At 45.4% G+C, this 26087-nt stretch overlaps 1 protein-coding gene across 2 annotated transcripts in view; it reads left to right on the top strand.

Annotated features, from left to right (window-relative positions):
* Positions 1 to 26087, top strand: part of Oatp30B (Organic anion transporting polypeptide 30B) — a 253853-nt gene that overhangs the window by 216354 nt on the left and 11412 nt on the right. Inside the window, exons 5-15 of one of the 2 annotated variants that reach the window (XM_050171658.2) lie at positions 1631 to 1784; positions 8557 to 8704; positions 10150 to 10298; positions 11724 to 11880; positions 13221 to 13414; positions 15310 to 15494; positions 16712 to 16925; positions 20918 to 21082; positions 22673 to 22753; positions 24451 to 24568; positions 25066 to 25228. In XM_050171658.2, coding sequence (XP_050027615.1) covers positions 1631 to 1784; positions 8557 to 8704; positions 10150 to 10298; positions 11724 to 11880; positions 13221 to 13414; positions 15310 to 15494; positions 16712 to 16925; positions 20918 to 21082; positions 22673 to 22753; positions 24451 to 24568; positions 25066 to 25228 — 1728 coding nt within the window. Of the gene's footprint in view, positions 1 to 1630; positions 1785 to 8556; positions 8705 to 10149; positions 10299 to 11723; positions 11881 to 13217; positions 13415 to 15309; positions 15495 to 16711; positions 16926 to 20917; positions 21083 to 22672; positions 22754 to 24450; positions 24569 to 25065; positions 25229 to 26087 lie in introns of both variants that reach the window. The other variant, XM_050171656.2, reaches the window with a different exon arrangement.

The following is a 26087-nucleotide window of genomic DNA, read 5'->3' as shown; positions in this document are numbered from 1 at the left end:
TTTACTCGGCCAGACATGTCGTCCACGCAAATTGCACCGGGGGGGGGGGGGGGGGGGGGGGGTGAAAGGGAGAGATAGAGCCAAAGAAGGGCTTCGCTCGATAAAACTTGTTTCGGAGTCTCCCTTTAATGGACCACTTCAACGCGGATCGATAAGGTTTCGCCTGCCCTAACGAGAGCGTTTCGCGGAAAGAATCTAACGCACCCGCATCTCACGCGCCGCTAGACTCGGTGTTAATTTTCGAACGTTAATTAGTGGAGCTTGGCTCCTGATGACGTCAGCGTTGTTCTCCGCTCTGCGGGTCTTCTTTTTCGCCGGCAAAGGACAATACAGTGCGGCAGCCTTCCTCGATTTTTTTTTTTTTCCAGGCCTCCAAAGAGCGCGCCTGCAACGGGCAATTAGGATGTGACAGTCCTTCCTATACAGTTCGGAACTGCTCTGTGCTATCCGGTTTACGCGAAGGCGTTTAGCTGCGATGAACGCAAATCGCTTTGCGGTTCAGGACGCAAGAAAGAATACTGATGACATCGTCAGCATTAATGCTCCCGAAGATGTGGCAATTAGCAGCGAGTTGAACGGAATGATCCGGCACTCTATTTTCGTAAATGTCACTGATGTCTCGGTGGTATAGCGAGAGATATTTTCCGGCCGAAGCTTGAAGTACAGTCGGCCACAAAACCTTTCGGGACACGGAAATTGCGGGGAAAAAAAAAAAACCTAAATGCCCTGGAACCTTCCGACGTTGACAGCCTCAGATTCAAAGTTCGTCTGTAGTAGTTTCAGCGACCTACATTTAGGTCCATCAAATTAGAAGCGCCATGCCTTAACAGGGCAGGAATTGACCTGTCGCGGAACTCGTGTCCCATAATCTTGCTTTGCGGACTGCATGATTGTTTACTTCTTGCAAGAAATCAGGAGGGTTCAAGAAAAACGCAAGCAAAAAGGTGGGAATAGAAAACCCACAGGGGTCGTCCTCTTCCGTAGCGTAAGAGTTGGCTTTCCTGCACTGTAGAATTCCATTTACGATCTCCGTCGAGGCCCCTGAAGCGTCCCCAACTTCAGCTACACTTATAGCAAACGACGGGCACCAAAGGTGCGCTGGCCTCATGGCGCGTGTAACACAGCTTGCCGTATACTCTAACATCAAGACTGTGCTCATCACTAACTTTATTTCATTTGCCCTTTCTCATATGCACCTCCCTTACTTTCCTTACGAGGAGCAGCAGAGGTCATAGACTGAACAGGTGTGTGTGTTCAATGATAAAGTTCTAAGGATCCAGAGCAGCAATGAGCAGCCGCACAGAAGGACACACGTACGAAATGCAGTTTTAACTGGCGTTTCGCGTCGCCCAGAGGTTGTGGGTTCAACTCCCACTGGCGCCCAAGTCTTCTACTTTCGTATTTCTTTTCTTTTAAATTAGTACGAAATCTATCGCAAATTTATGCGTCATTCTTATGATACATCTCAGTTGAAGAAACAGACATTTGCAACGGTCAGCTGCGGCAGAGGGCGTAATAATGTCTCAACTTTCATTTTCGAAACTTTCACGTGATGCTGGGCTCCGCGAGAGCACCCTTTGTTTGATGCACCCCGCTGTGTCTGTATTCTTTTTCTTTTCCCCGGTTGCAGCTGTCCGGGTTGGGCGGGAGCACCTCGGGTCACCACCATCTGCACCACTTGCACCACCACCACCCGTTGTCCGAAGTGACCTACAGCAGCGCAGCTGAGTTCGCCAGGACGGGAGGAGAACACCGCGGCGAGCGCCTGCTCAGGCCGGACCTCGGTGAGCCACCGCGCCTTAGGTTTCTTTTTCGACCTATCACTCACATATTTATTTCGTCACTCATCAGTAGTGCAGGAGGAGGTCCCGGAGTTACAAAAACTGTCAGAGGAGCCTCCCACTAGTAGTTTAATCAATATAGTAAGTAACACATTATGGCAACATAGCAGTGACAGACATCAGATTACACGAAGTTAGTGAAGTGGATAATTAAATACAAGAAAGGCGCTTACAATAATTGAAGTTCGTATCAAACAAGCAAGTGAAATATATGATGCGTATCAGTGAATAAACATGTAGTAATTGACACATTATGGAAGCATAGGAATGACATATATCAAAGAACACGTGTGTTAATCTCGTGGGTGGGAACCTTCTTATGCCCCGCATCGCCCCACCTAAAGAGACAATAAAGGGGAAACAGTGAATCAGTTTATAGTGATAAAGTATTCTTCCGAAACTCCATTCTTCGTAAATTTCGAAATAGGTGGACTATTTAAAGAGGAAAAGTAGGTCAAAGTTCAAATTTTCGAATTTTGCGCCGAAGCCTCCGTGCCGGTGCGTCATTATGACGTCACAGATCTCAAAGTATATTGTCGCATTTGGGTCCTTGTGGCGCAGTAGAAATTCTCGAAGCTTGCCTAGTCGTCGGCGCTCTCAGAACAAAATTTAGTCAAGTTATTTAGTAGCGAAAAAATTAACTACGCCTGAGCAGACGCTGTCAAAACCCATGACGTCATGTCGGGCTGGTGCAGGAACCTACCGGGGGCGTTGCCACCAGTTTTTCTCTCGATCGTGCGTCTTTTCTGGCTTACGAAACGTCTTCTCCTGATAAGAGTGGCTTTTTAGTATACTGTAAAAGAGTAATGTATTTGTGCGATTCAAATTACTTTTCTCTTTTAGTGTCCATGTAATACACTCCAGCAGACGTTACGTTGATGTCAGTTATGCCAGTGTATTGAAGGGATGCGAAAACAAAATGTAAAGCTTGACGCTGAGACGTGCCATATCCTAGTCTAGTAGACAGTGAGAGCTTAAAGACAAACTGCAACGAAATTTCACTTAGGCTAAACTCGTTAATTTGTTATAGACGAGCACATCCTATTGAAGCAAACTTGGCAAATCTGCAGGGCTGGTAATGTCTAATTTTCTTATTAAGAGCATTTAGATAGCACCTAAGTATACGACGCGAGAACGTGATGCTTAGCCGATATGGTGCACATTTGAAACCATGGTCTCGGAGATTTTCCGACTGATCTCGGAGGCCATGTCGAAAAGCCACGCTGGTTCTCAACATTCCGGGTTCACCGTCATTTGCGACGAGCGGTAACGATTGCGTTTTTTTTTTTTATTTTGATAGCTTGTGATAGCAGTAATATAGACACGCCTCGCAAAATTCACCGTCGCCGTGAGGTTCCGTATGAAGTCCATAAGATCCCACCGCGCGCCGCGTGCCGTACTTGCGAGGGTGAGCCGAGAGAAGGATGGTGTCAAGAGTCCTGCGATGCCTTTACGGTGGCCTGATGCGCGCGCCCGGTGTCTGAGGTCGCGTTAGCAAGCAAGCGCTAGGAGAGGGGGTGCAGGCGAGCGGGCGTCTCCTCCTCAAGCCCGGCCGTGGCTGCGCACGTGTCGTCCGCGCGTTTGAGTGCGTACGCGGGTCACACGCCGTATCCTGCTAGCAAACTTCGGCGGGTGAAGTGCGACTTTTTGTTTGTTCCTTTTTTTTGTTAGTTTCGTTATAAAAAAACGTCGGTTTTTGGGAGCCTTTCATCGCACATCCACTCGTATATGAGACGTGGAATTTAGCACGGAGGCTGCTTGTTTATCTTCACTGTCTGAAATGGCTTTACACGCTGTCCGAAATTTCGTTCCACTTGACCGGTACGCACCCGCAAAAACCGAAATATAAGTCGGGGTGGAATATAGGTCGACTCCTGACTTTCAGGTGAATAAAATTGAAAAAAAAAATTCGTCAATGCAGTTTATGCAGACACCTTATTCGATTAATGCGCTAATTCGTCGCCAGAGACGAGAGGCATGCGTAAACTTTGAGGATTCTCGGGCGGGGACGGCCGCTAGCCACTTTTGACACCTCGCAGCACATCACCGGTGATGTCTAACGGCATTTATTATGCAAGACTTCGTAGGGTAATGAGTCATAGGGTAATGAGCGGTGCGCGCCAGCGATCACTGCAGCTGACTGTATGTATGTAGGCGTCCTCGCCTTGACTACTGGCTTTTCACCCCGTTTTTGGTGTTCCATGTAGCTCTCGTCGATTGCGGCTTCAGTTCTTTCTTCTTCTTTTTTTTTTTTTTTCTTGCGCGCGCGGTTTTCGCACACTGTATACGGTGACCGAGAAGACTTTTTCCTTCCGCGCCGTCGATTCGATTTCTCCCAGCGGATGTGCAGTCGTTTCTCGAGCACGATGCTCGCGAATCATTTCCGCCGCGGCGACTTCCAATTGAGCACGAACTGCGTATATGTGTTATCGTAGTGGCCGCGCAGTGAAGCTTTCGGTGAAAGCCAACAGTCTGCGCTCACCGCGCAGTTTGCACGGTTTCACAGACCAAACTTATATACAGTGCCGCCCGCCGCGCTGTCCTTAGCGTCCGCGAGTTCTTTCACTTCCTTTTCGAATGCAGAACTAAAGTGAAGACGAGTAACTTGCTAATGTCGAACCCCTATAACGCACGTTAGCGTAAGTAATAACGCACGTTTGCACTGCGAATTTCGCGTGTTCGCAGCGCCAGACGCGAAGACAAATTGCGTCAAAGACTGCTACCTATATGAGAGGGCACTTTTCTGTTAATCTTTATGAGGAAAAAAAGACGACGCATATTTCGGTTCTTAAGGTAAAATGTCTGTGCAAAAGCGCGCATCACAGGCGGGGACGGGCCTAATGCAATCTTCGAGCCAAGCTCCACGATCGACTTTTCCACTTCATATCATTCCTGACGTCAAGTATTTCACTCGATAGCGCACGAAGCCAAACGGATAGAAAATACTCGTGCGTTATATATGCACATAAGGGCCTTCGCGGCGCTTCTAACGCACTTAGCGATACGGGGCAGTGAAAAATTAACGCTTCAGTTAATGCAAGCTCAGCATTTCTCTTTCCTTTCTTGCTTTATTCTGTTCCATCTACTCCTCTCCTCTCTCTCTCTCTCTCTGTATCTCGTGCGAACGCATTTTCGACGACCCGGATTAGGATTGCTTCGATGCAAGTGAATAGCATTCGCCTCTCAAGTTAACGAGCTTACGTGCTGGGCGCAGGCAAAAGACGAAGTGACGCCGCGGAGCAGAAGACAGGCTTAGTACCAAAATGAAAAGATTGGCGAAGAAAAAAAAAACAAAGATAGAGAAAAACACAGTCGCAGCTACCGTTTATTTTTCTTGAGCTTGCTGAATAATTCACTGCGGAGTTCTCCTCTGCTTACTGTTTATTATTTTTTTTTCTTGTTTTTAAGCGTAACCTCCCGATTTATGTGTGTGTGCACGTGTGTATGTATGTGCTTGCGCGCGTGCTCTACGATGCTTCTGTTTCACCTCGCGGTGTATCAAGTTGTGGCCAGTCTTAATTGACTGATAAAAAATGCATCGCCTTCGGCAGTGGCCGGTCGTTCCTTCGCTGATTTGTTTTTGTTCCTCTCCCGGCGATGAATTCGGATGCACGCTACTAACATACGTGGGCGCGGCACTTCCTTGCTTTCGTGGTCCCTTGTTTTGATCCTGCAGCTCGTGTCTAAGAAGAAAAGAAAAGAAAAGACGCATGCTTTGAGAAGCAAGCAGCAGGCGCGGCTGTTTACGGCATCGATCGCCTGCTGCGCACGCCAGCAGGTGTATACCGGTATACGGCAGCCGCCCAGCGGAGATTCGTAGCTTTAACGTGACGAGGGTTGCAATATGGGCTTGTCAGTGAGTTAGCGCTGTGTGTGTCCCTGTGTGTCTTCTTTTGTCCCGTCTTTTAATCGCGCTACCGTACACCCCTTTAAACTGACGGGTACCGCGTGTCAGCCAGTTGTGTTCTCGTCACATGTTGACGCGGGTGTAGCATTCGCGTTAAGTGTGTGAACTAGTGACTGAATGGTGTCTAGTTTGTTTATTTGTTGATGAGGGTAGAAGAAAATGCGTGGATAAGTGGATAAGGTTGGCTATAGCGGGTTGTGCCAGCAGCACTCCGTGATTTCGTCCTTGAAGGCTGTTAGATTGTTAGACTGTTAGATTGAAAAGCACGTAGTAAAATGAGTTGAAGCATGAATCAATGTGCTAGTTAGGTTACGATAGGTTAGGCTAGGTTAGTGGAAGAAATGAAAGACAGCTCTTCTTTCTTTTTCACTTTCACTTCCCTTTTTTTTCTTTGTTAAGAATATGCACCTTATCTCATTTTCCAGTCACTCATAATTAATTACAGATTTCAGGTTTTTAAAAAGATGTTCATTTTCCTTGTGCATTTAGCTTCATTTGCCTGGTAGCCCCGTACGGCTCTTGAAAATTGCGTATATGGAGCGCGAATAAACGGGACACGATGAAGGTGCGCAGAACGACGTGCACGAATTCGCAGTACTGTGCGCAATAAATTCAGCGGGTAATTACGTCAATGCTTCTTCTTGGGCGAGTGGGTTAATCATGAAACATGCGGGTAACAGCGCAAGCAGACAACCACAAGAAGGGAGACATGTACACACAAGCGTTTTATTTTTATTTTTAGTCTTCTTGTGGTCGTCTGTTCGCGCTGTTAGCCGTATTGTTTCAAGGATAATTACGTAAGTGGTGATTCTCTGGCGAAGTAGAGGCATCGTTCAAGAGCAAATTCCGAGCCTCGCGGTCCAGTGCAGCGGCCCTGTTTGCAGTTGTGCGAGGCAGTACGGCTCCCAAAAGGTACAGCCCGAGTCAAACACCACGCACGCGCTCCGTTTAAGCTATGCGAGGCGCGGTCCGGCGCACGTTATGCTGTGCTCGAGAACGAGCACACGGCTGGGTCTCAGCACCGGTCTGTCAAGAGATGCAGATCACTGAAAAATGCGGAATTTAAGCACCGCGCTTACGTCATCGCCGAGAAGCGCGCCACCGTCCTGTAGTGTCGTCCGTGCTGTGGCGCCAGAATCTCAAATTAAGCAGGCACGACGGCACACAGTCGCCGGACTCGGCTAGGGAGGCTTGCCATTTAGGCTCTGTAACAGGTAACCTTTGCTCTCTCCCCTTTCTCCTCTTTCTCTCTCTCTCTCTAGCTTCACTTTCTTCCCAGCGGAGAGGCTCTACTTCTAAGCCCCACTGTTGCAAACTCGAATCGCGAGCCGTGGGACACGCACTCGGCAGCGCTTATTGTGCCAGAGCCACTTACGCTTATCCAGGAACGGCGTCGTACACGGTCGGGGGACTGCTGCGTCGACAGACAGCGACCAAGCGCGCCAGCGCATAGTGGCACACAAATCCCGTCTAATCCCGAACGCATCTTTTCCCACGAGACGCCGAGCGCGAGCGTCCCCTAATTACGCCGGTGGCTCGCGCGCTGTTCTTGCCGCGATGCGCGCCGTCTGGTTGCGACGTCGGCTGATAGAGCGTCTGGACTGGAGACGCGACGACGACAGGCCCGCCAACTTCTTTCAACGGGCCTCGGTGCCAGAGGCGCCGTTTTACCCGGAGCGCTGGAGAGACAGAGCGAGAGAGAAAGGGAGAAAGAAGGTCACGTCACATCTGTGGTGGACCTCGGCTCGCGCGATACGTCGCGGGACAAATTGCGCGCAGCCTGAATGGCGTGCCGTCTTTTGTCGAAAGTTCCCTGGCCCCTTGCGTGCCACGACGAGAGCGTAACTTAGAAACACGCCTGCTTAGCGAAATGGGGCCAGAAACACATGTGAAAGTACAGGATAAGGCACGCGCTCGTCTCCTCCTTTCTTTTTTTTTTTTACCGGGTGTTCCTCGTCCTCTGTAGGGATGAGGAAAAAAAAAATGGAAAACACGCCCTAGTTGCTGTAACGAACTACTCTTGACTGCAGGCGGTTAGGCCGAAACGGTAAGCCATTGACTTCAGCTAATAGCATACATGTGCGGAAACCAGCTGATTCACACACTATGTGATTCGCCAGCCCTGCTGAAGGTGTGAAAAGGCTCATTGCACTTTTCAGCTCTTGCTTGATCAGTTTTTTTTGGCAAAGAGTGCAAAGCGCAGGGACGTCAGTTGAAGACAGCAGCTTGTAGATGACAGGCCAAGTACGCAAGTGCGCTTCTCCTCACATATCTCGCCCAACCTCACCAAGATGACGGACCTCATGTTAGATAAATAGTGAATATAGTAAATATGGCATAGAACACAATTGTAAATAAGGCATCAGTGTATGGGCCGGGGCTTGCCACCTAACACCGTAGAAATTTCCAAAATATAACTGTTACTGCTTCAGCACATTTATTAGTGGGAGCTCGGCTGTCATTGTGAGGGCATCTTAGGTGCATGGGAAAGCCTCCTTATGTGCTATTCCTTATTGTCTATTGCTCAGGTGATGGGAACTAGCAAATGTGCGAAGCTGCTGCATGGCTGTGTGTTGTGATCCCGCAGTCCTCCGTGGCCTTTAATTGAGACCGAGGAGCAACATCTTGTGCATCCTCAGTTGACGAGGTGTTTCAGGGATTACTGTGCAAACCCGACAACTTCACCTGGCATCGGCTCTGGTACCACGTGCTTGCTTGCCTTTGGCCATGTGCTGAGGCACACTTCACTTGCGTGAGGTATCTAATCGTATATTGATTGTGCTCTCGCTTTTATTTCTTTTCTTCCAGATGAGGTGGACCCAAACTTGCGAGAGTGCGGCATCCTTGGCTGTCGGCCACGGTGGTTACAGTACTTTGCCAACATCAGAGTTTTTGTGTTTCTGTCGTGCCTGCTGGTTACCCTGCAGCAAGCGTTGTCTACTGGATATGTAAATAGGTGAGTGCTTAAAGACGTATACATATTGACAGTTGAGTGTCAGTGCAGCAGACTTCAGTTAATTCAACTCCGGTTAATTCGATTTTTATGGTTAATTCGATTCCGACCGATAGTACCGACGGGTGCCCGTGCATTTCTATGAGCCCAAACTTTCGTTATTTATATCCTAAAATTGGCCCTTGTTGGATAATTCCAGTTTGGCCAGTCAGCACACACGCACCTGAACCATATGGTGACCACAATATCGACCCCTTTATTGGTAGCGTCTGTCTCAGCGGAGTTTAGGGACTGTGAATGCGTTGAACACAAGTCATCTGCTATCAAAAACGCTTATTTACAACCTGCCCTAGGCAGATTTTCAAGCAATAACCGTAGCTCACAATTCCTGGTTAAAGTATTTCAGTTTCAGTTTCAGTTCAGTTCATTCCTGATACACTTAGGTAGTTAAAATAAATATACAGACAAGGGTCCCAAAGTCAGGGACTGCACTGGAACCCTTAAATATTCTACCAGATTTCACTGCGCTTCTATTTTCTTCGATGAAATTGGACTGACAATAAGCCTGCGCGGTCTTTGCGGCGTTCGTATGCTTTCCCGCCTAACATACATGTATAGCGGTGAAGCTGACCTTATGAAACCGGGTGCCGTGGTGTTACACATGGGCCCCATTTTCTTTCCTAAAAATTGGGTGCGCCATTCATTTCTACTTTTATTAGGAGCTTTAGTGTAATTTGTACATTAGTTTTCTACTTTGGACACATAGAAAGTGGGCGTGCGTTTGATTCGGGGTCGTGTTAGAATCAGGTTACTACTGCCAAATTAATCAGCAGTGTTCTGGTGTCCTTTCTGCATCTTGTTTAATTCGACCCGCTGGATAATTCGATCACTTTTGCCCATCCAGGCAGGGCCGAATTAACGGAAGTCGACTGTACCTACGAAACAGCACAATTTTGTAAGATTTAAATGAGCTGTGAAATCATGTGACTGCCATCATGTAGTGGGTGAAGAAAAAGTTAGCATTAGCTTGGCTTCTCAAAACACAAAATGACGACCACACGTCGTATATTAAACATATTTTTTGTTGTTGTAATCATCAGCATGGGCATTACTGAATGACAGAGCTCTCCTATGGCATACAAGCATATTTCATACCTCGTGGTAGCTGCCGATTATGCTGCCAAGACTGAAAACTAAGTGAAAGCATTGCTATTTAATCGAGCAGATGTTTATTGGCATGGCCACATTCTGACCATCTCTTTAATTTTGTTCTGAAAATTTAGCTTGTCATGTTACAATTCTTTTTTCTTTTATTGCATAAGAATTGTTATCTGTAGCATCATAAACTGAAGTGGCAGCTTGTTAGGAAAATCCCAAGAAAAATTGTATGCCGTTCTTCCGTCATATCATGCCAGTGTTTTTCACTCGCACATTCTGTTCTGTTGCAGTGTAATTACAACAATCGAGAAGAGGTTTGATATCCCTAGTCGAGTGTCAGGAGCCATTTCAAGTTCATTTGAGATTGGAAACCTGCTGACCATTATTTTTGTGAGCTACCTTGGGAGCCATAGGCACATTCCTGTTTGGATTGGCAAAGGTAAGCTTGCTTTCACTGCATCTTGTAATATGACCTTTATTGGAAAGTCACAACATTGGACTAAGAGACAGTAGTGTGACTTCCAGTCACAGCGTTTCAGGGGAAATGCTCTGCCAATCCCCAATGAGCAGTTCTGGAAAAAGTAAACGGTTGCAGCCAATGGCTGTTAAATGTAATGCACAGTTCTGAGCAGCTTACAAAGAACAAATAAAATGGCACCTGCTATTTGCATCCCCAACTGCCAATTGATGTTTATGCCTTTAAAGTACAATTCGAATCTAATTTTTGTATTCAGCAATGTTCTTAATTACATTTTTTTATTAAAAACTACCATTTGCATTGTGGCAGTAGTCAATTAGATAAATATTAGATAAGCTTGTGCTTCATTCATCATCTTGAGACAAAGGAATAAAGGAAGGTGAAGGTGATATACACAATCTCTATCGAAAGAAACATGGCAAAATATCTTGCAGGGGCTACTCTGGGAAGGGAGGTGTAGGCAAGGGGGGGGGGGGGGGGCGAGGGGGGCCAACCTTCAGTATTTTGTCATGCCCCTCATTGCCCAATTCCTAACACCTTCGAGTGCCAAGTGATTGAGTGCCCTCCTACATGCCTTACGAAAATGGAGAATTGCACTCTGCCTGCCCAACCGAAATATCTTGGTGCAGCACCTGATTCCTTGGTTCACAAGCTAAAATAAAAGAAGATAACATACCAAACAAAGACAAAAGAAAGTAATGAAGATAGAAGAAAAAAGTCCCCGCCCAAGCACCCCATATATATGGTTAACCAGTGAAGCTGAAACGTGCGGCCCCAGTGTTTATCGCTGGGTTAATCCCGACGATTCATTAAACAACAGCTTGGTAGGCTGCCAGATCTTCAGTATGCAGCTGCTGCTTGCGCTTGGCAGTACGAGCCTGTTCTTGTGCCTGGGCTGCAGCATCAGCACATTGTAGACGAGCTTGTTCCCGGTTCTGCTTGCGGCGTTGCTGGTCGAAAGCTGCCTGCTCCTAAGGAGTACGTATGGCGCGTGGCCTACCCATTTCGGAACCGGAGAGATACTGATGCATCCGTGCTCGGCTGGGATGGAGGGCAACGATGTCACTGCTGGTGCAGCCAATTGCCCGCCTCTTTTCCCCCTCTCTCTTTCTCCTTTTCTTTTTTTTTTCCCGCATGCGCATGGGGTGGTGTTGGAGGAGTTTTCATCCTACAGGCAACAGATGGGCGGGCGAATCGGCTAGCAATATACAACTTCGCTGTAAAGGAGCGTAAAAAAGAGTTGGTGCTAACTTTAGTCACAATACAGATATGTATAATTATAGAAAGAGCTGAATTTGAAGCTGCGATCCTTATCTGTGACACTGTGCTGTGTCTCTTTTCTTCACTGCTTCCAGAGTTTAACGGTTAAATGACTTTGTCTTCCAGGAACCATTGTAATGGCAATCGGGTCTTTTGTCTTCTCGCTTCCATACTTCATGGACCAATCTAACTCTCCAAGTATTTATAGGCTTAATGTCACTCGCATTGAGGACGAAAACACATGCCAAATGCCCACAGCTGCCATGGTGCCCGAACACACAAGGTAAGAACACCTGCAGCGGCTTTTTATCTGTCACATTCTGGTGCAAGAGCGCTTTCAGGTTTGTGCTTGGAATGAATGAGCAGGCGAGAATAAAGGAATAAAGGAAGTTTCTTGTCAGTTGTGATAACTCACAATTTATAGTCAGCATAAGCGTTCACAAAACAACTGATTCTGCATTCAATATTATATTTGCATATTACTATTTGTGGAAACAAGTCCTTAGGGTTGTAATTTGTGCCCTATGGAACTTTCTTCATGCTGCAAATCTTCTTGCACAGTTAAAACATATTTTCTTCATCTATGTCGTGTTATTTGGCTTGCCAGCTGGTAGTATTGCTCTAAATATATGATTAGCACTCAACTTAATTATGGTGCTGCACGCTTCTGCAGTGTTGGGCTCTTTGGTGATCATGAGCACCTGGGAACTGTCGAGAGACTTTTCTGTCATAACACCATGGCAGTCATTGTTGGGGCCTTCTTTGTGGCTTCTTGCAAAGCACTCGAGCCGACCCATGGTGCCAAGGATAAAGCAATCTACTTTAAACATGTGCATAAAAGCAGATCACGAAAAGCGCACATTCAAGAGTTCTAAGTTCAATTAATTCATCTTTGCTCAACATGGCAAACAGAGTGTGGATGACAGGACAAAAGATATACACGTCTGTGCTTTTCATAAATCTCTTGTCACATTGTCTACGCCGTTCACCATGGTGCACATGCCACGAATTTGTGTGCGTTTTACAACACTGAGGAATTTTCGCCCCAATTTACGTCGCAGAGGTGTACTTCCTAGCATGAATGAAGCAACTTCTAGAGTGCACTTTGTGTGATATCGCACCATTTGGCTATGATGTTGTGTTGCTAGAATCGGCAAAGCACAAGAACAAAGTCACGTTGACGTGCGATTCTTTTTCCATAATACAACTACTAAAGAGTGTTACTTGTGTATTTTGGGAAAATGTGGTTCATGTGAAAGTGTTTTCGTAGCATTAGTAAATCTTATTGTGGATGAACTAGAGTCAGTTGCAGCTCATTTATTGCTTACATTAAGCTGTAAAAAAATTTTAATGTTTTGCTGTAGCAAACGGATGATTATGAGATGGTTGTAATTCATGAACAAAGTAACATGCTAAGTTCACATTCCAGAACATATTTAATAGAAGTCAGCATGTCTACCAAGCTTTGTAGACTTTCATTAGGTTTTAGCGTGTGCCTTATGGAGCCAGAAATCAGAATTATTCACTGCAATAATAATAGAAAAGTAGCGTTACGTCACTCACATGTTGTTACTCTTCTCTAGCGTGCCTGTCCTGAATTGCCTATTTTCTTTTTTTCAGCAGCCACTTTATTAACCCGCCCTTGTCACCCGACGCTGAGCAAAGATGCATCGACGGCAGGTCTTCGAATGCCTTGTATATTTTCATATTTATGTGTGCCCAAATCCTGATTGGGTGCGGTGGGACACCTATTTTTACTCTGGGAACAACCTACATCGATGACCATGTTCGGAAGGAGAGCTCTTCCATGTACATTGGTGAGGAGCCATTCTGACCTCTTGTATTACTACCTTCTTTTGCCAGTCATGCCAACTAGATAATTTGGTCAAGTTCGAAAAAATGATGAAGGATGTTTCAGGCTCCAAATTTGTTATTGTACCTCTCGGACCAGATTCACACAGCCATCTTCTGCCCCATCCCATCACCGTTCCAGCACAGTTTTCTGTCGCGGGAGAGCATTTTCTCACCGGTTTCTCCTAAAACATGGGACATTGGAGACGTTGGCTGACGCTGCCAACGTAGCTGGCATTACATTTTTCAAGACAGATCAGTGAGGAAACGTTTTTCACTGACCGAAACCTGTGCCGTGATGGTGACGTGGTGGGGCAGACGACTGTGTGAATCGAGCCTTATGTGGCACAGGTCGCAAGGTGAGGCTGTGGATTGTCTTAAAAGTTGTCTACATGTTGGTTTGCCACCCATTCTCTCTGTATGCGCTAATGCCCATCATACTCTTCCCAGACTTCCACGTTCCTTCAGCACAGAGCAGCTGCCTAGAATACTGTTTCACAAACTGTAGGTCATGGCGCCCAAAGAGATCATAGTGGATTTTCGTGGTGGGCACAAGTAATTCGACATGAAGTATCTCGGGAACTGCACTCGGCAACTCCGCTTCATGAATTCGTCACAAAGGTCAAATCTACTTGAATTTCGCAACCTGTATCGGGGGCAGCGCTCGAATTTTGTGCTAGTTTAGAAATATGGCGATCTTGCATATGAGCTCCCTTTATTCACTTGATTCACTTGGTAGAGTGATCCTTAGAAGTATAGTCGTGCCTCATAAATATTGACACCTTTGTTCCCAACCAATATTGTCTATAAAGCTAGGAAGTTAGGTCATCTGCGTCATCATGGAGAACTAAGACCGTTTATAGAAAAAAAAGAAATGCTTTAAAGTTCATTTCTGCATGTTGTACACTCCAACCGAAATTAAAAATTGAGAAAATATAGCTCGTCAAATGCATTTTTCTTGTCACTACTATGTGCAAAAGTATCGTTTTGGAGCTTGAATCACCCCATGCATCATGGGGGCTGCAACAGTACATAGCTTTTACTCAAAGACAGTGATTCCAACGGGGAGAATACAGTGTAGAGAGAGCTGCAGCTTGTTGATAAAATTAGCGTGTAGATGGAAAAGCTAATCTTTGGAAAAGCTAATCTTTTCCCTCTAGCTCATGTGCACAGGACGCCTATAGAACAATTGGAAAATGTATAAGTCCCAGTCTTTGCCTCAGAAAGCATGTACGCTTCAAAAAACACATGAGTACTGAAGCTGTCACGTGGCTGCCATGATGGAAGAGACGCTGGCTGGTGCTGTTCTGACGACAGCCACTCATCGTGAGCGGGGCTTTTGGCGTCGTTTGTTTAGAGAAGGTCCTGTCTATACCTTTGCTGTCCACATTAGCAAGACAAGAAAAGGGGGTTTGTACAGGCTATATGATTTTTCTCCCGTCCATGGTTTGGACAGCGAGTTTCCATGTTAATGAGGAGCAAACACATTAGAATAGCTTGGTGTCCGCAAGAGTCGTCCATAAATCTAGTCACAGTTTGACGGGTCATAATAATGAAGCACAACTGCATATGTTCTTTCTTTCTTCTGTTTCCTTCTTTATTTGCCCACGCAAGGTTCATCTTGGTTCATTTCCGTTAAGTATTGTTCAGGCATCTGTTCCACACATAACTGTGCTGTGAAGTCGAGAAGCTTGTGGGATTGCGAAGGTCCTACGAATGTTGTGTGTCGGTGATGGAGGGGGAGCTCCAGTCTCTCAGGAACACTGGCGCATACAGCCACCTCCTTCATGCCAGCTTAACTGCCTCCTTGCATAAGTAAACACCTTCTCTCTCCTCCCTCTCCCCCTGCTCTGCATTTCAGGCTGCATGTACAGCACAGTGGCCTTCGGCCTAGTGGTGGGCTACCTGCTGGGTGGATTCCTCCTGTCTCAGCACGAGAATTCCTTCCTGGGTGGCACCGTGCCGCGGGGCATCTTTCCTGGCGCCCCCCGGTGGATCGGCGCCTGGTGGGCTGGTTTCGTCCTGTGCGGCATCTTTCTCATGCTGGTGAGTAGATAAGAGTTTTGATGAACTTGCTTAAGCTGCATGAAAGTCTAAATGTCATGCTTTGCAATCTTCTACGGCCACAATAGACATGCATACACCAGCAACGGCACTTTACAGCAATTCTTAAGGAAATTGATGGCTATATGCAGGTGGCTTTTAGTAGTATGTGACATTCTAGCTGAGATTAAGAGACAGAAGTATAATTTGGAAGGCCATCTAATCTGTAGGGCACATAAGCAGTGGTATGTTAAACAGTATTGGTGCCAGAAAGAGTAGCATAGTCAGAGAAGGAAGGGTTTTGATGGAGTGATAAGATTAGAAAGTTTGCAGGCATTAATGCCTCACACTGCCATCTGCTTGCCTCCTTGCTAGCCCCGATGATTGAACAGCCACCCCGAAAAGACGTTGGTCTTGGGTTAGATTCTCGGACCAGGGTGAATTTTTAAACTGCGAAACTTCCTTTCTGAGAAACTCTTTATCGGTTTCCTTAGTAGCTTTGTACTTCTCTCGTGTGTGACAGTTCTTTCCTTTTATGAAGCTTGTTCCACCTTGCAAACTTCTAAAGGCTCAATTTGCTGTATAGAATGTGTTTTGTTGATGTGGGACGGAGCTAACTGAGAGATCTTTTTGAGAGGTGCTTGTCTGGTAATGGGCATAATATGTAATATGCTGCTGCTGCTGATGTTATCTATCTGAGCATGTAAAAGTGCTCGTCTAAATTCGATTGTTCAGTGTTCATTGGCAATAGGCTGTGTACGGTCCTTCATCTCAAATGCCAGTGATGTCTGTGAGTTTGAGCATAACTGCAGAATGCAGCATCAACTAATGCACTATGTACTACAGCTTGTCATCATTCTTCTGTTCTTTTGCAGAAACTGCCTTTGAAATTTTTCCATGTGGCTCACTATACATAAATGGAGAAGAAACACGACTAAAACCGCAGTAGAATTAACAATACAGTATTCCAAGCATTTATTAAAGAAAAAATCAAAACGTCACAAAAAGAACAATCATAAGAACAGCAGGGGCCACTGGTGCCAGAAGGGTGCAGTTCCTTCACTTACCTTATAAAAAATACGGCTCAGTGATATTGACTAAACATTGACTGCACGTGTGTGAAAGGACATTCTCTTGTTCACAGCTGTTTGTTGCATTTTTGTTCTTTGTTCTCCATCAAGTTACATGGCTGATGAATCCACTTCTCAACTGCTCCGCAGGTTGCAGTGCCTTTCTTCGCATTCCCCAAAGCCCTGCAGAGAGAGAAAGCACGGCTGAAGCGTGACGAAGAGTACATGATGGGAGGAACCAAGATGGTGGTTCCAGGTGTCAACCAGAAAGTGGAGGTCTGGAAGCCCTCTGGAGTCGCAGACCAGCACAACGCTTCCTCTTCCGAGATTCCACAAAAGCAGAAATACGGCCGCGACATCAAAGGTATTGTGCATTGTCATGGCAGGTCATCCTTGTGTTGTTGGCGCTTTGTTTGAGGTTTTTTTCATCCTTTGCTTTGAAGCATGAATTAAAGGCGTTAGTATATGAGGAGTTGCACGTAGACGCCTTGCAGGCTTTGACTACAACACATCTAGAGATTCTATCACAAACAAAAAATGGCTGTGTTATCAGCGATATTATCAAATGGCTCGGAAGGGCGTGCTCCTTGGTGCTCCACAATGCCTGGAGCTGCGCTCTTAAGCTGTGCTCTTATGTGAGAGATTGATTTGGAGATCCTTGTTTCATTTCATGCACTGAATTTTAAATTTTTTAACTTATTCGCACTCTATAGACATGAAAATTTTGCAAATATTGTGTGGACCAAGGAATACAGTGGCTAGTACGGAAGGCAGTAAGTAAAACACACTTGCATAAATACACGGCACACAGCGGCATTTGACAAAACACCAAGAAATCGACTTTAAATGCAGCCAACGTCTTATTTTTCCCGACTCCCTAAGATGGGCAGTCCGAAAAAACGAATATGCAAGCCTTTAACTGCCCTTAGGGGCGCAAATCGCCACAGCCGCGTCCGAAATAGCTTTAAAAGCCTGCTAGTACGATTGCTAGGCATCTCGGTGCTCATACTGTGACATGAGAGTGCGGGTGTGCACATGCATAATCAAAGAACAAATTTATGTCCTGCAACAGTGGTCCCTTTGCACTCGTGGTACGCTTTACCGCAATACATTCCATATGCTTGATCGCGTAACACCTCTGCATTGCGGCGAAGCTGACTTCCAGGCACCGGCATTATGCAACACTTTTCCCTTGCTGTGCTTTGCGCACTTCGACGTCATCGGCGGCGATGATGAAGGCAAATTCCGTGCTGTGGCCAACAGCAGCGAATCTTTTCATCGTAAAACACGGCACTTAACAGCAGGGAGCTTGACAGTGAGTGCTGAAGCAGCTAGGCCTAACGACAGCATAGCCGTTTGCAAGAGTGTTGCTGCACATGTGCGAGCACTGGTATTTCTAACCACGTAGCCTCACCCACAGAATGGCACAACGAACTATTGTTCCTATTCAACACCTTCCCCGTTACCACTGGCGAACCCTGCACATGCCTCTACTCTGCGAGAGCCTGTTGGGGTGGCATCTGTGGGTGTGGGGTAACTGTGGGGGGCCTGGAATTTTAGTAGTAACCTTTAAAAGACCGTTGTGTTCACGCTTGCTCGCAAGAAGGAGGTTGGCGGGGGGGAGGTGGAGTTGCACTTAGAGGGAAAATGCAATCTGTGGATGAGAATATGGGCTTAGAAAACACCAGGGGGGGGCTTGCTATTTTGCTCTTTGTAAATTACAGTGCCAGTGGATCAGCGTGTGAGAGTGCTTGTGCAAGGAGATGAGATGATCCAAATGGTGGTGGTCATGGCCTCAATTAAGGTTGTTTCGTACCTGTGGTCATGGCAGAAAGTAAGAAAAATCGGATAGCGAAAGGTTTCTGTGCCCAAAATTCCAAACATCCTTACACATTGGCTCTATCGGGTACGTTGCATTGCCTTGAAGGCTTCTGGATTATCAGGCATGTCCAAAAAATCTGGTATCCGAAAAGTGGGTTGTTGACGTATAGAGGACTAAATATAATGGACCAACTTTACAATATAACTTAAACTCATTTGTGTTATAAAAGTTTCTTTAGTGATTTATGTAAGTAAAATATGTGTTTCTTTAGAATTAGGTCATAAATTAATGAATGCTAGCAGTGCTGTGATAATCTAGATGTGCTCTGTACTCACATTATCACAATCTTTTAAGTATGAGTGAAATGCAGCCTCTTGCGAAGTTACGCAGGATATGAATGTTCTGCACAGTTAGATAACAAAGCGCCAGGGTTCCACAAAGATAGCATTATAGTTGAACAGAATGCAATCGGTGCAATTTCGATAAGGGTGTGAAATTTGAAAGCACCCGTGTACTTAGATATAGGTGCACATAAAAGAACCCCGGGTAGTCAAAATTTCCGGAGTCCCTCACTACTGCATGCCTCATAAACAGCTTGTGGTTTTGGCATGTAATACCCCATAATTTAATTTTTTTTTTAAATCAGTGCAAAAGCTCTTTCTATGCGCACAAGAAGTTCGTTGAACTCTTCTGCTGCGCGAAAGCACCACATCAGTCGCATAGCCAGAAATTTACTCGGGGAGGGAGGGGGGGGGGTTCTGCTGACAACTACTACTCCTTCACCTCTCTCTCTCTCTCTCCTTGTCTATATATAATATATATTTGAAAAAATTCAAATTTTATTGGCGTATTCACGCATTTATATAATGTATGTCGATGACCCAGCTGGTACGTTACTTGGAAAGACAAACAGCGCTAAAAATGGGGCCATACAAAACAAGACAGCACACTATCATATGTCTTCTCATTTGCAAGCCAGACTTGTTGCAGCCCAGGTAACATTGCAGATCACCATTGTTTTCCAGCCAGACCTTCTAGTGAGTGGTAAGGCCACGGCTACATATAGGAGAGGGCGGGCACTATTTTGCAGGTTTCCTATCACTCAATCGTGCTTTTGGCATTGTGGGCATGCTATGTTATTCTAGATTTAAAAATAAAGGAACGAAGCGTTGTGCTAGAACTTCGATAGTATCATATGATGCAAGTTTCACTCATTTTTGGTGACGTGCTGTCCGACTTGTTTGAAGAAATGTTTGCAAATAACTTGTGATCATGGTATCGTAGTCATCATGCGCACATATTGTTATTTGGTCACACTCGGGAACTGATGAGGCAGACAGTCCAAAGCAGGGCTGCTTCCTCTTTAGAAGCCTTTGTGGAAATTCCGGCATCTGTTGTTTGCAGTAAAATAAGGGCCAGTAGCTCCGTCTGTTCAAAATATTGCCGAGACATTTAGTTAGGATGGGCTTTCCACAGCAAGCAGCACGTGTTACCACGTGGCAGGTGAGCCTCGGCTAGGCGACTGGCCATGGCTGTCGCCTAGCCGTCGTAGCTGGGGGCCCATGACCCCCCGGCTACGACAAAGCACGATATGGATACATGTGCACAATGACTTTAACTTTAACAATGACTTTAACAATGCAACAATATGCATGTGGTAAATGCAGGGTCTACCACTGGGCAGACGCTTCGGGTTGCCCATGGACCAAAGGCCCAATAATGAAAAGTATGAGACAAAAAAAATTCTTGAATTCTCGATGAGCGGCTGCCCGACTCATCAGGAAGCAGTGTTGAGGTGGTAGTGGAACTTTTCACTAAGCTCGGTTTTGCGGAGGCAGTTGACAACAAAGTGTACAGACAGACCCAACACAATTATCTATTAAAGATAACAGAAGTGACCACCTCTCAGTGCACTGCGACATGTACTTGTGCAAACCGCAACTGTGCGAGTTCAAAATATACTGGGTAGGAGCAAAGATACAACCGCTCGCAAGTGCAGTAGTTTGAAGGACATGACATACAGAAACAATGTGCAGCTTGTATCAATGAAGCATACCTATCACTGTTCTCGGCTGAAATTATTTTTTTCGTGAAAAATTATCACATGGTCTGATTAGAGGCTACTGTTATGTGGGCACATGTCTACATTATAGCTATAGACTGCCTTTTCTTCTCTGAAGTAAACCACTCATAAGTTGGATAAGAATAGTGATGTGGTTGAGTTAGTCTAAGTTCACGGCGTGATTTTTTTGTACAAAGCACTTAAGTGTTTGCCCTTCTTTGGCTAAATCTTCATTCTTTTTCTTATCTTTCCACACTTCAGTGCTTTGCTACAGTGCTTCATGCTAGTGCTTCATGCTTCATGCTACAAAAATCACGCCATGCACTCCTGAGTGTGGTTTACGTCCTGGGCTCCATGTTAAGTTAGATTTTTCTAGAACATTAGCGCACGTTATAAGATCCAAGATATCTTGATGTGAACTTAAAGGCCTGGACAGGGAGTCGAAATTAATGAATTCCTTTGTCTCCTGCAGACATCCCAGCATCCATGTGGCGCCTGCTGTGTAACCCCATCTACATGGTGACTTGCCTTGGCTCCTGCATGGAGCTGGCCATTGTCAGTGGCTTTGTTGTCTTCCTGCCCAAATACCTGGAGACTCAGTTCAACATCGGCAAATCGCAAGCCAACGTTTTCACAGGTGACAGCTCTGCTTCTCTGCTGGCCAGCAGCAGGCTCAGTTCATTGAGGAAACCTGGATGTGTAATATAGTCTTGCCGATTGCCATAGTCACACACATGTGACCGGTTTGCATCTATTAAGAAATGATTTTTCAATACAGTTCATTGATTTTGAATGTCATTAAAGTGGGTACGAGGTGCTTAGTAAGCCTAGGAGGTCTCAGGTTTATAAATTGTGAGTGGTGAGGGGAGGGGAAGGGGGCTTAATAAGAACACGAATAAAAAAATCTTTAGAATAATAAGTGCATTAGCTTCTTCACTACATTTGCTCTTTTAGTAAAACAGGTGACTGTATCTCATAGTGCCAAAAATAACTGATATTTCCTGATAAAAATCATGGACATCTGCCTCTTTTATTATACCTACTAGTGCCGTCGTGACATTGCATTTGACTTCGGTGACATTGGCAAACGCTTGGCTTTCAAGTCCGTTCTCATCTGACAGAACAGGAAGAAGTCCCCAGGAGCCAAATCTGGCGAATAGGGCGTGTGCGTCAAGGCAGTCATCTGCATTGAGACCAAAAACCAGCAAACACTGAGAGCCACATGCATGGGACCATTGTCATGATGCAGGAATCACTCGCTGGAATTCCACAAGGCCGGGAGTTTTCGCCCCACATTTCTGTGCAGCTGTTTAAACACCTCAAAATAGAATTAGTTGACGAACTGGCTTTGAGGGACAAATTCTTAGTATACGATCCCCTCTGATGTAAAAAAAAAAAAAGAAACAGATCTGCATCGTCTTCAAATTCATTTTAGCCCGACAAGCTTTTTTTGGATGAGGTGAGCCTGGCGACTTCCATTGACTTCACTTGTTTACTTGTGGGATCGTACCCCTAGCACCATGACAAGTCGCCTGTGATGATTTTGCTGAAAAACACTCAATCATCTGTGACTGCGTCTTTCATTCCACAACAGGTTTCTGCAGAACGATCCCTTTGCTCTTTGTGGAGAAGTCTGGGCACAAACTTACTCGTCACCTGTCGCATTCCTGAATCGTCATGCAAAATGCACTGAATGGAGCTCCATGACAACCTGGATAAGTCTTAGAGTCGGTCGATGGTTCTTCATCGATCTTCCCTGATGAGAGCACAGATTTTGGCAATGTTGCTCTCGGTTCGCAGACTTCAAGGATGGCGGTAACGAGAATGATCTTCGATGGTCATTTCCCCCATTTTAAACCAAGCAAACCACCCGCACACTTTCTTTTTACTGAGAGCACGTTCCTTGCAAGCTGTTTGCATCATCACAATAGTTCCTGCTGCATTCTTGCCGATTAAAAAACTAAGCTTCAAAGCTGCATGTTATTTGTGAGAATCTGCCATTTCTTTGTGTCATGAGTGCACTACGGACAGAAACGCCAAAGAAACCACACACTTGGTTGTCGATTGACGCCAATTCCCATATTGACTCAGGAGAGGTACTCCCACAGTGCTCTAACTACGCCACCTCGTACTACAAGTACACGATGCGCAGGAATGCGATTTCGATTATTTTTGGGTCCCCTCTCATATGAGGCCTACTAAAATTTTTTTTTTTTTTCCTATACAGGTGGCATCGCCATTCCTGGTGCCTGTGTTGGAATATTCTTGGGAGGCTATGTCCTTAAGAAGTTCCAAATGAGACCGAAAGGTAAAACTCTATGACTTAGCAATGTTGTTCAGTGTGAAGGATGCCATGCAATTCAGGTTCCTGAATGCACATTTAGGGCTCCACAGTGCAAGGAAATGGCTTCAGTGCGATCACATGTTGTACTAGCATGTAATTATATGCATAACAGGTGTTCCCACCAATTTCTCCCTGTTCATGTTTCCATTTATGCTCGTAGTACACTTGGTTCCCTGTTTTACCCCTTATTTGGTACTCTCATCACTCCCTCTGGATAAAAAAATTCCAGCAGAACCCACCTAGAGTGACTGTCTAGGTTATGCGAGAGCACTCACACAAAGTTGACACACACACAGACATACCGTATTTACTTGCATTATGATAACACTCGCGTAATTATCGCACCCCTGAATTTTGTCGTCAAAATTCGATTTTTTTCTTTTCCCGTGTAATGATCACACCCCGAACTTGCCACAGCAATATGTTGTGTGCCAAGTCTACATAATGTTGATCGCACTTGCCATCTGTCGAATGCTGTCGAATGCTATGGAAACGACTCTTCAAGACATACCAAGCGGTCTACACGCACCAAACAGATTCTTGAGCAGATGCCCCATTTCATTCCTTTCGTCACTTTCTGCACTTCCATGAAAAAAAAAAAAATCTACAACCAAACTTGGCTTGGCTTTATTATTTGTAGGCTTTATAATGGTTGGGGTCAACAACAACAAAAAAGGCACCTTTTGATTCCTCTCATCTGCACTCGTGGGCACACAACAAATCACAAGCGGCAGCGATAGTAGCCACGTTCACATTGCTAAGTTCGAAATATATCCTATTCATACGGCAATGGTTGTAACACAGCTAACACCCTTAGCGGAACTGTGCCGTATTAGGACTGTAGTGAAGATAAATGCCATGGTTTTCGCAGCATCCTCGCCATCTATTTCTATGTCACTGGCAGCTAAGCGCGCCCATCTCTGTCTCTGTCCCCTCAAAGTGGACATGGCTACGTTATTGCTGCAAACTTGCCCATATTAGCGATATTATTCATAACTGATGTGGAAGAAACTGTTTCAATGCACATAATGTACTCACAAGAAGAAAAAAAATTGCATTCGGCGCGTTCGGCTTGCTCCGCCGGTCGCCATATTGTTTTGGTGTCCCGCACTCTTACAGCGGCAGCCGGCTGTTTGTTGACCTGTTGTCATCCCGCAGCAAATGTGGGATGGAAAAAAAACATTTTTTTTCTTTTCGCGGAAAATTTACCTCGCATAATGATCGCACCCCTGAATTTGCGTCAATTTTTTTGACAAAAGAGTGCCATCATTATGCGAGTAAATACGGTATTTTATGCAACTTCTATTGCATCATTGTTCATTTCATCTTCGTTTATGGTGCCCAAGATGGCTAACACATGACAGTGCAGACTGAAGTATGATGTGTACAATTTTGCACCCCTTGTGAGCTTTGTATCAACTTGGCGCGAAGGATAATTAGTTGCTTACCATGCTGTATGCTCGGGTTCAGTTCCTTGCAGGGGACTAAATTCTCTTCATTGCTTTTTCACTCGACCATCATATTGAGGCCAGACAGATACACAGCCTGGCTAAAATGGGCGGTGAAGGAATGCTCTCGCATTAATAAACAAATTATTAAGCAAATAAATGTGTGAAGTGCTTCACACAGTGTAATGATTGTGCCTGCTTGCTCTTTTTCAGGGGCCATTCAATTCGTGCTCTGCTTCAACCTGCTGTGCATGGGCCTCTACACACTCCTGTACTTCTTAGGCTGTGATAACATCCGCATGGCTGGGGCCACACTTCCTTACTTCAACAAGTAAGTGTTCTTACGGAAGGTCGCTGTGGCGTTGCTGTGCCGTGCGACTTGCTACTTCTGCTTTCTTATGTTGGCTTTGTTGCAATCGTAAACCAGTCATGTGAGCTGCATTTTGTGTCTTCCTGCAGCTCTGTGCATCATTCTGCTGCTGGTTCTGTTTAACAACTGCCTAAATAGCAACCTTGCCTCTTTTTTTCTTTAATGTTTATTTATTTTTGAAACCTAGTACATTTAAAACCATATATTAAGCTCTAGTGACTTTTGAGAGCAATCTTTTATTCAAGCTTTCTAATTTCTTACAAAGCTCGACGAACATTTATTCCAATTTGAGAAGGAAAGCATCAGGTTTACTGCTTTGTAGGAAAAATGTTTTATCTTTTATTCAGTCATTCCCATGCGCGATGGCAGGCAACGAAGCTCCTAGCCTGATGGGCATCTGCTCCCACTGAAACCTCTGTTTCTTTCTCTCCCCCACCCTGTTTCTGTGACACCTGCAGTAGCAGCGAGCTGGATACGTTCCAGGTGAACCTAACAGCCGACTGCAACATGGGCTGTCGCTGCTCACCCAACGACATCGAGCCTGTTTGCGGCCGCAACGGCATCACATACTTCTCACCGTGCCATGCAGGCTGTCGGCCAGGAGCTGGCCACGGATCACACGTGAGTGCTCAGAAATGGGACTTGACATATCAGACAGTCGTGAAGGACACTTGTACCAGAGTACAAAATTGGTTTAGCTTGTTTGTGAATAAACAGTTTCAGCTAGTACGTAAATGTATGATTTTTTATGGAATACAGGGTTACTGGAGACGGGGACAGCAGTAGCAACCCTGGGAGCAACATCTCGTGATGCTTTTTCCTTGATAACCACATGTTAGACACAATGTTGTTACCTTGGTGTTTTTGACTAAAAAAATAAAAATTAATTGCATGTTGACGAACATGTCGTTGCTTACACTTTACACCAGAAGCTAAGAAGAATGGGATTGGACACTGCAGTAATAGCTCTGTGTTCTCAGTGGTTTAACTTTGTGCCACAAGATGGCACCGCCAATGGTTGGGTCGCCCTTGTAAACATCTTCGATAACCAGGTTATTCGCAAAGAATAACTCGTTTACGGACAAACAATATCTCTCTAATAGTGTGGCTAAAAGCACAGTGAAAAGACCATCAAAAATTTCAAATGATTCCATTCAAACACCACAAAATCTACAAGAGCAGGTCTCTCTGAGGAGGCTAATAACAGCACACTGAAAACGAAGACATAGGAAGGCGTAGACACAACATAAGCACTGCGCCTAAGCCTTCTTTCTTCTCCATTTTCAGTGTGCTGTTGTTACAGTCGAATGTCGTTCAATCGAACATGCTTAATGCGAACTTTCGGTTTATTTGAACTGACGCTGTTGTCCCATCAAAGCTATGTGTATTCCAATGGGCGAAAATGCCCGGTAATTCGAACGCGCAAGCATTTGCGACGGTTAATTCGAACATACTGCACTTCCAACAATGCTCTCGGCAG

The sequence above is a fragment of the Dermacentor andersoni genome, chromosome 6, assembly GCF_023375885.2.
Source record: "Dermacentor andersoni chromosome 6, qqDerAnde1_hic_scaffold, whole genome shotgun sequence".
Lineage (NCBI taxonomy): Eukaryota > Metazoa > Arthropoda > Arachnida > Ixodida > Ixodidae > Dermacentor > Dermacentor andersoni.
Note: the sequence above shows the minus strand (reverse complement) of the source record. Positions and strands in the feature narration are given on the sequence as shown.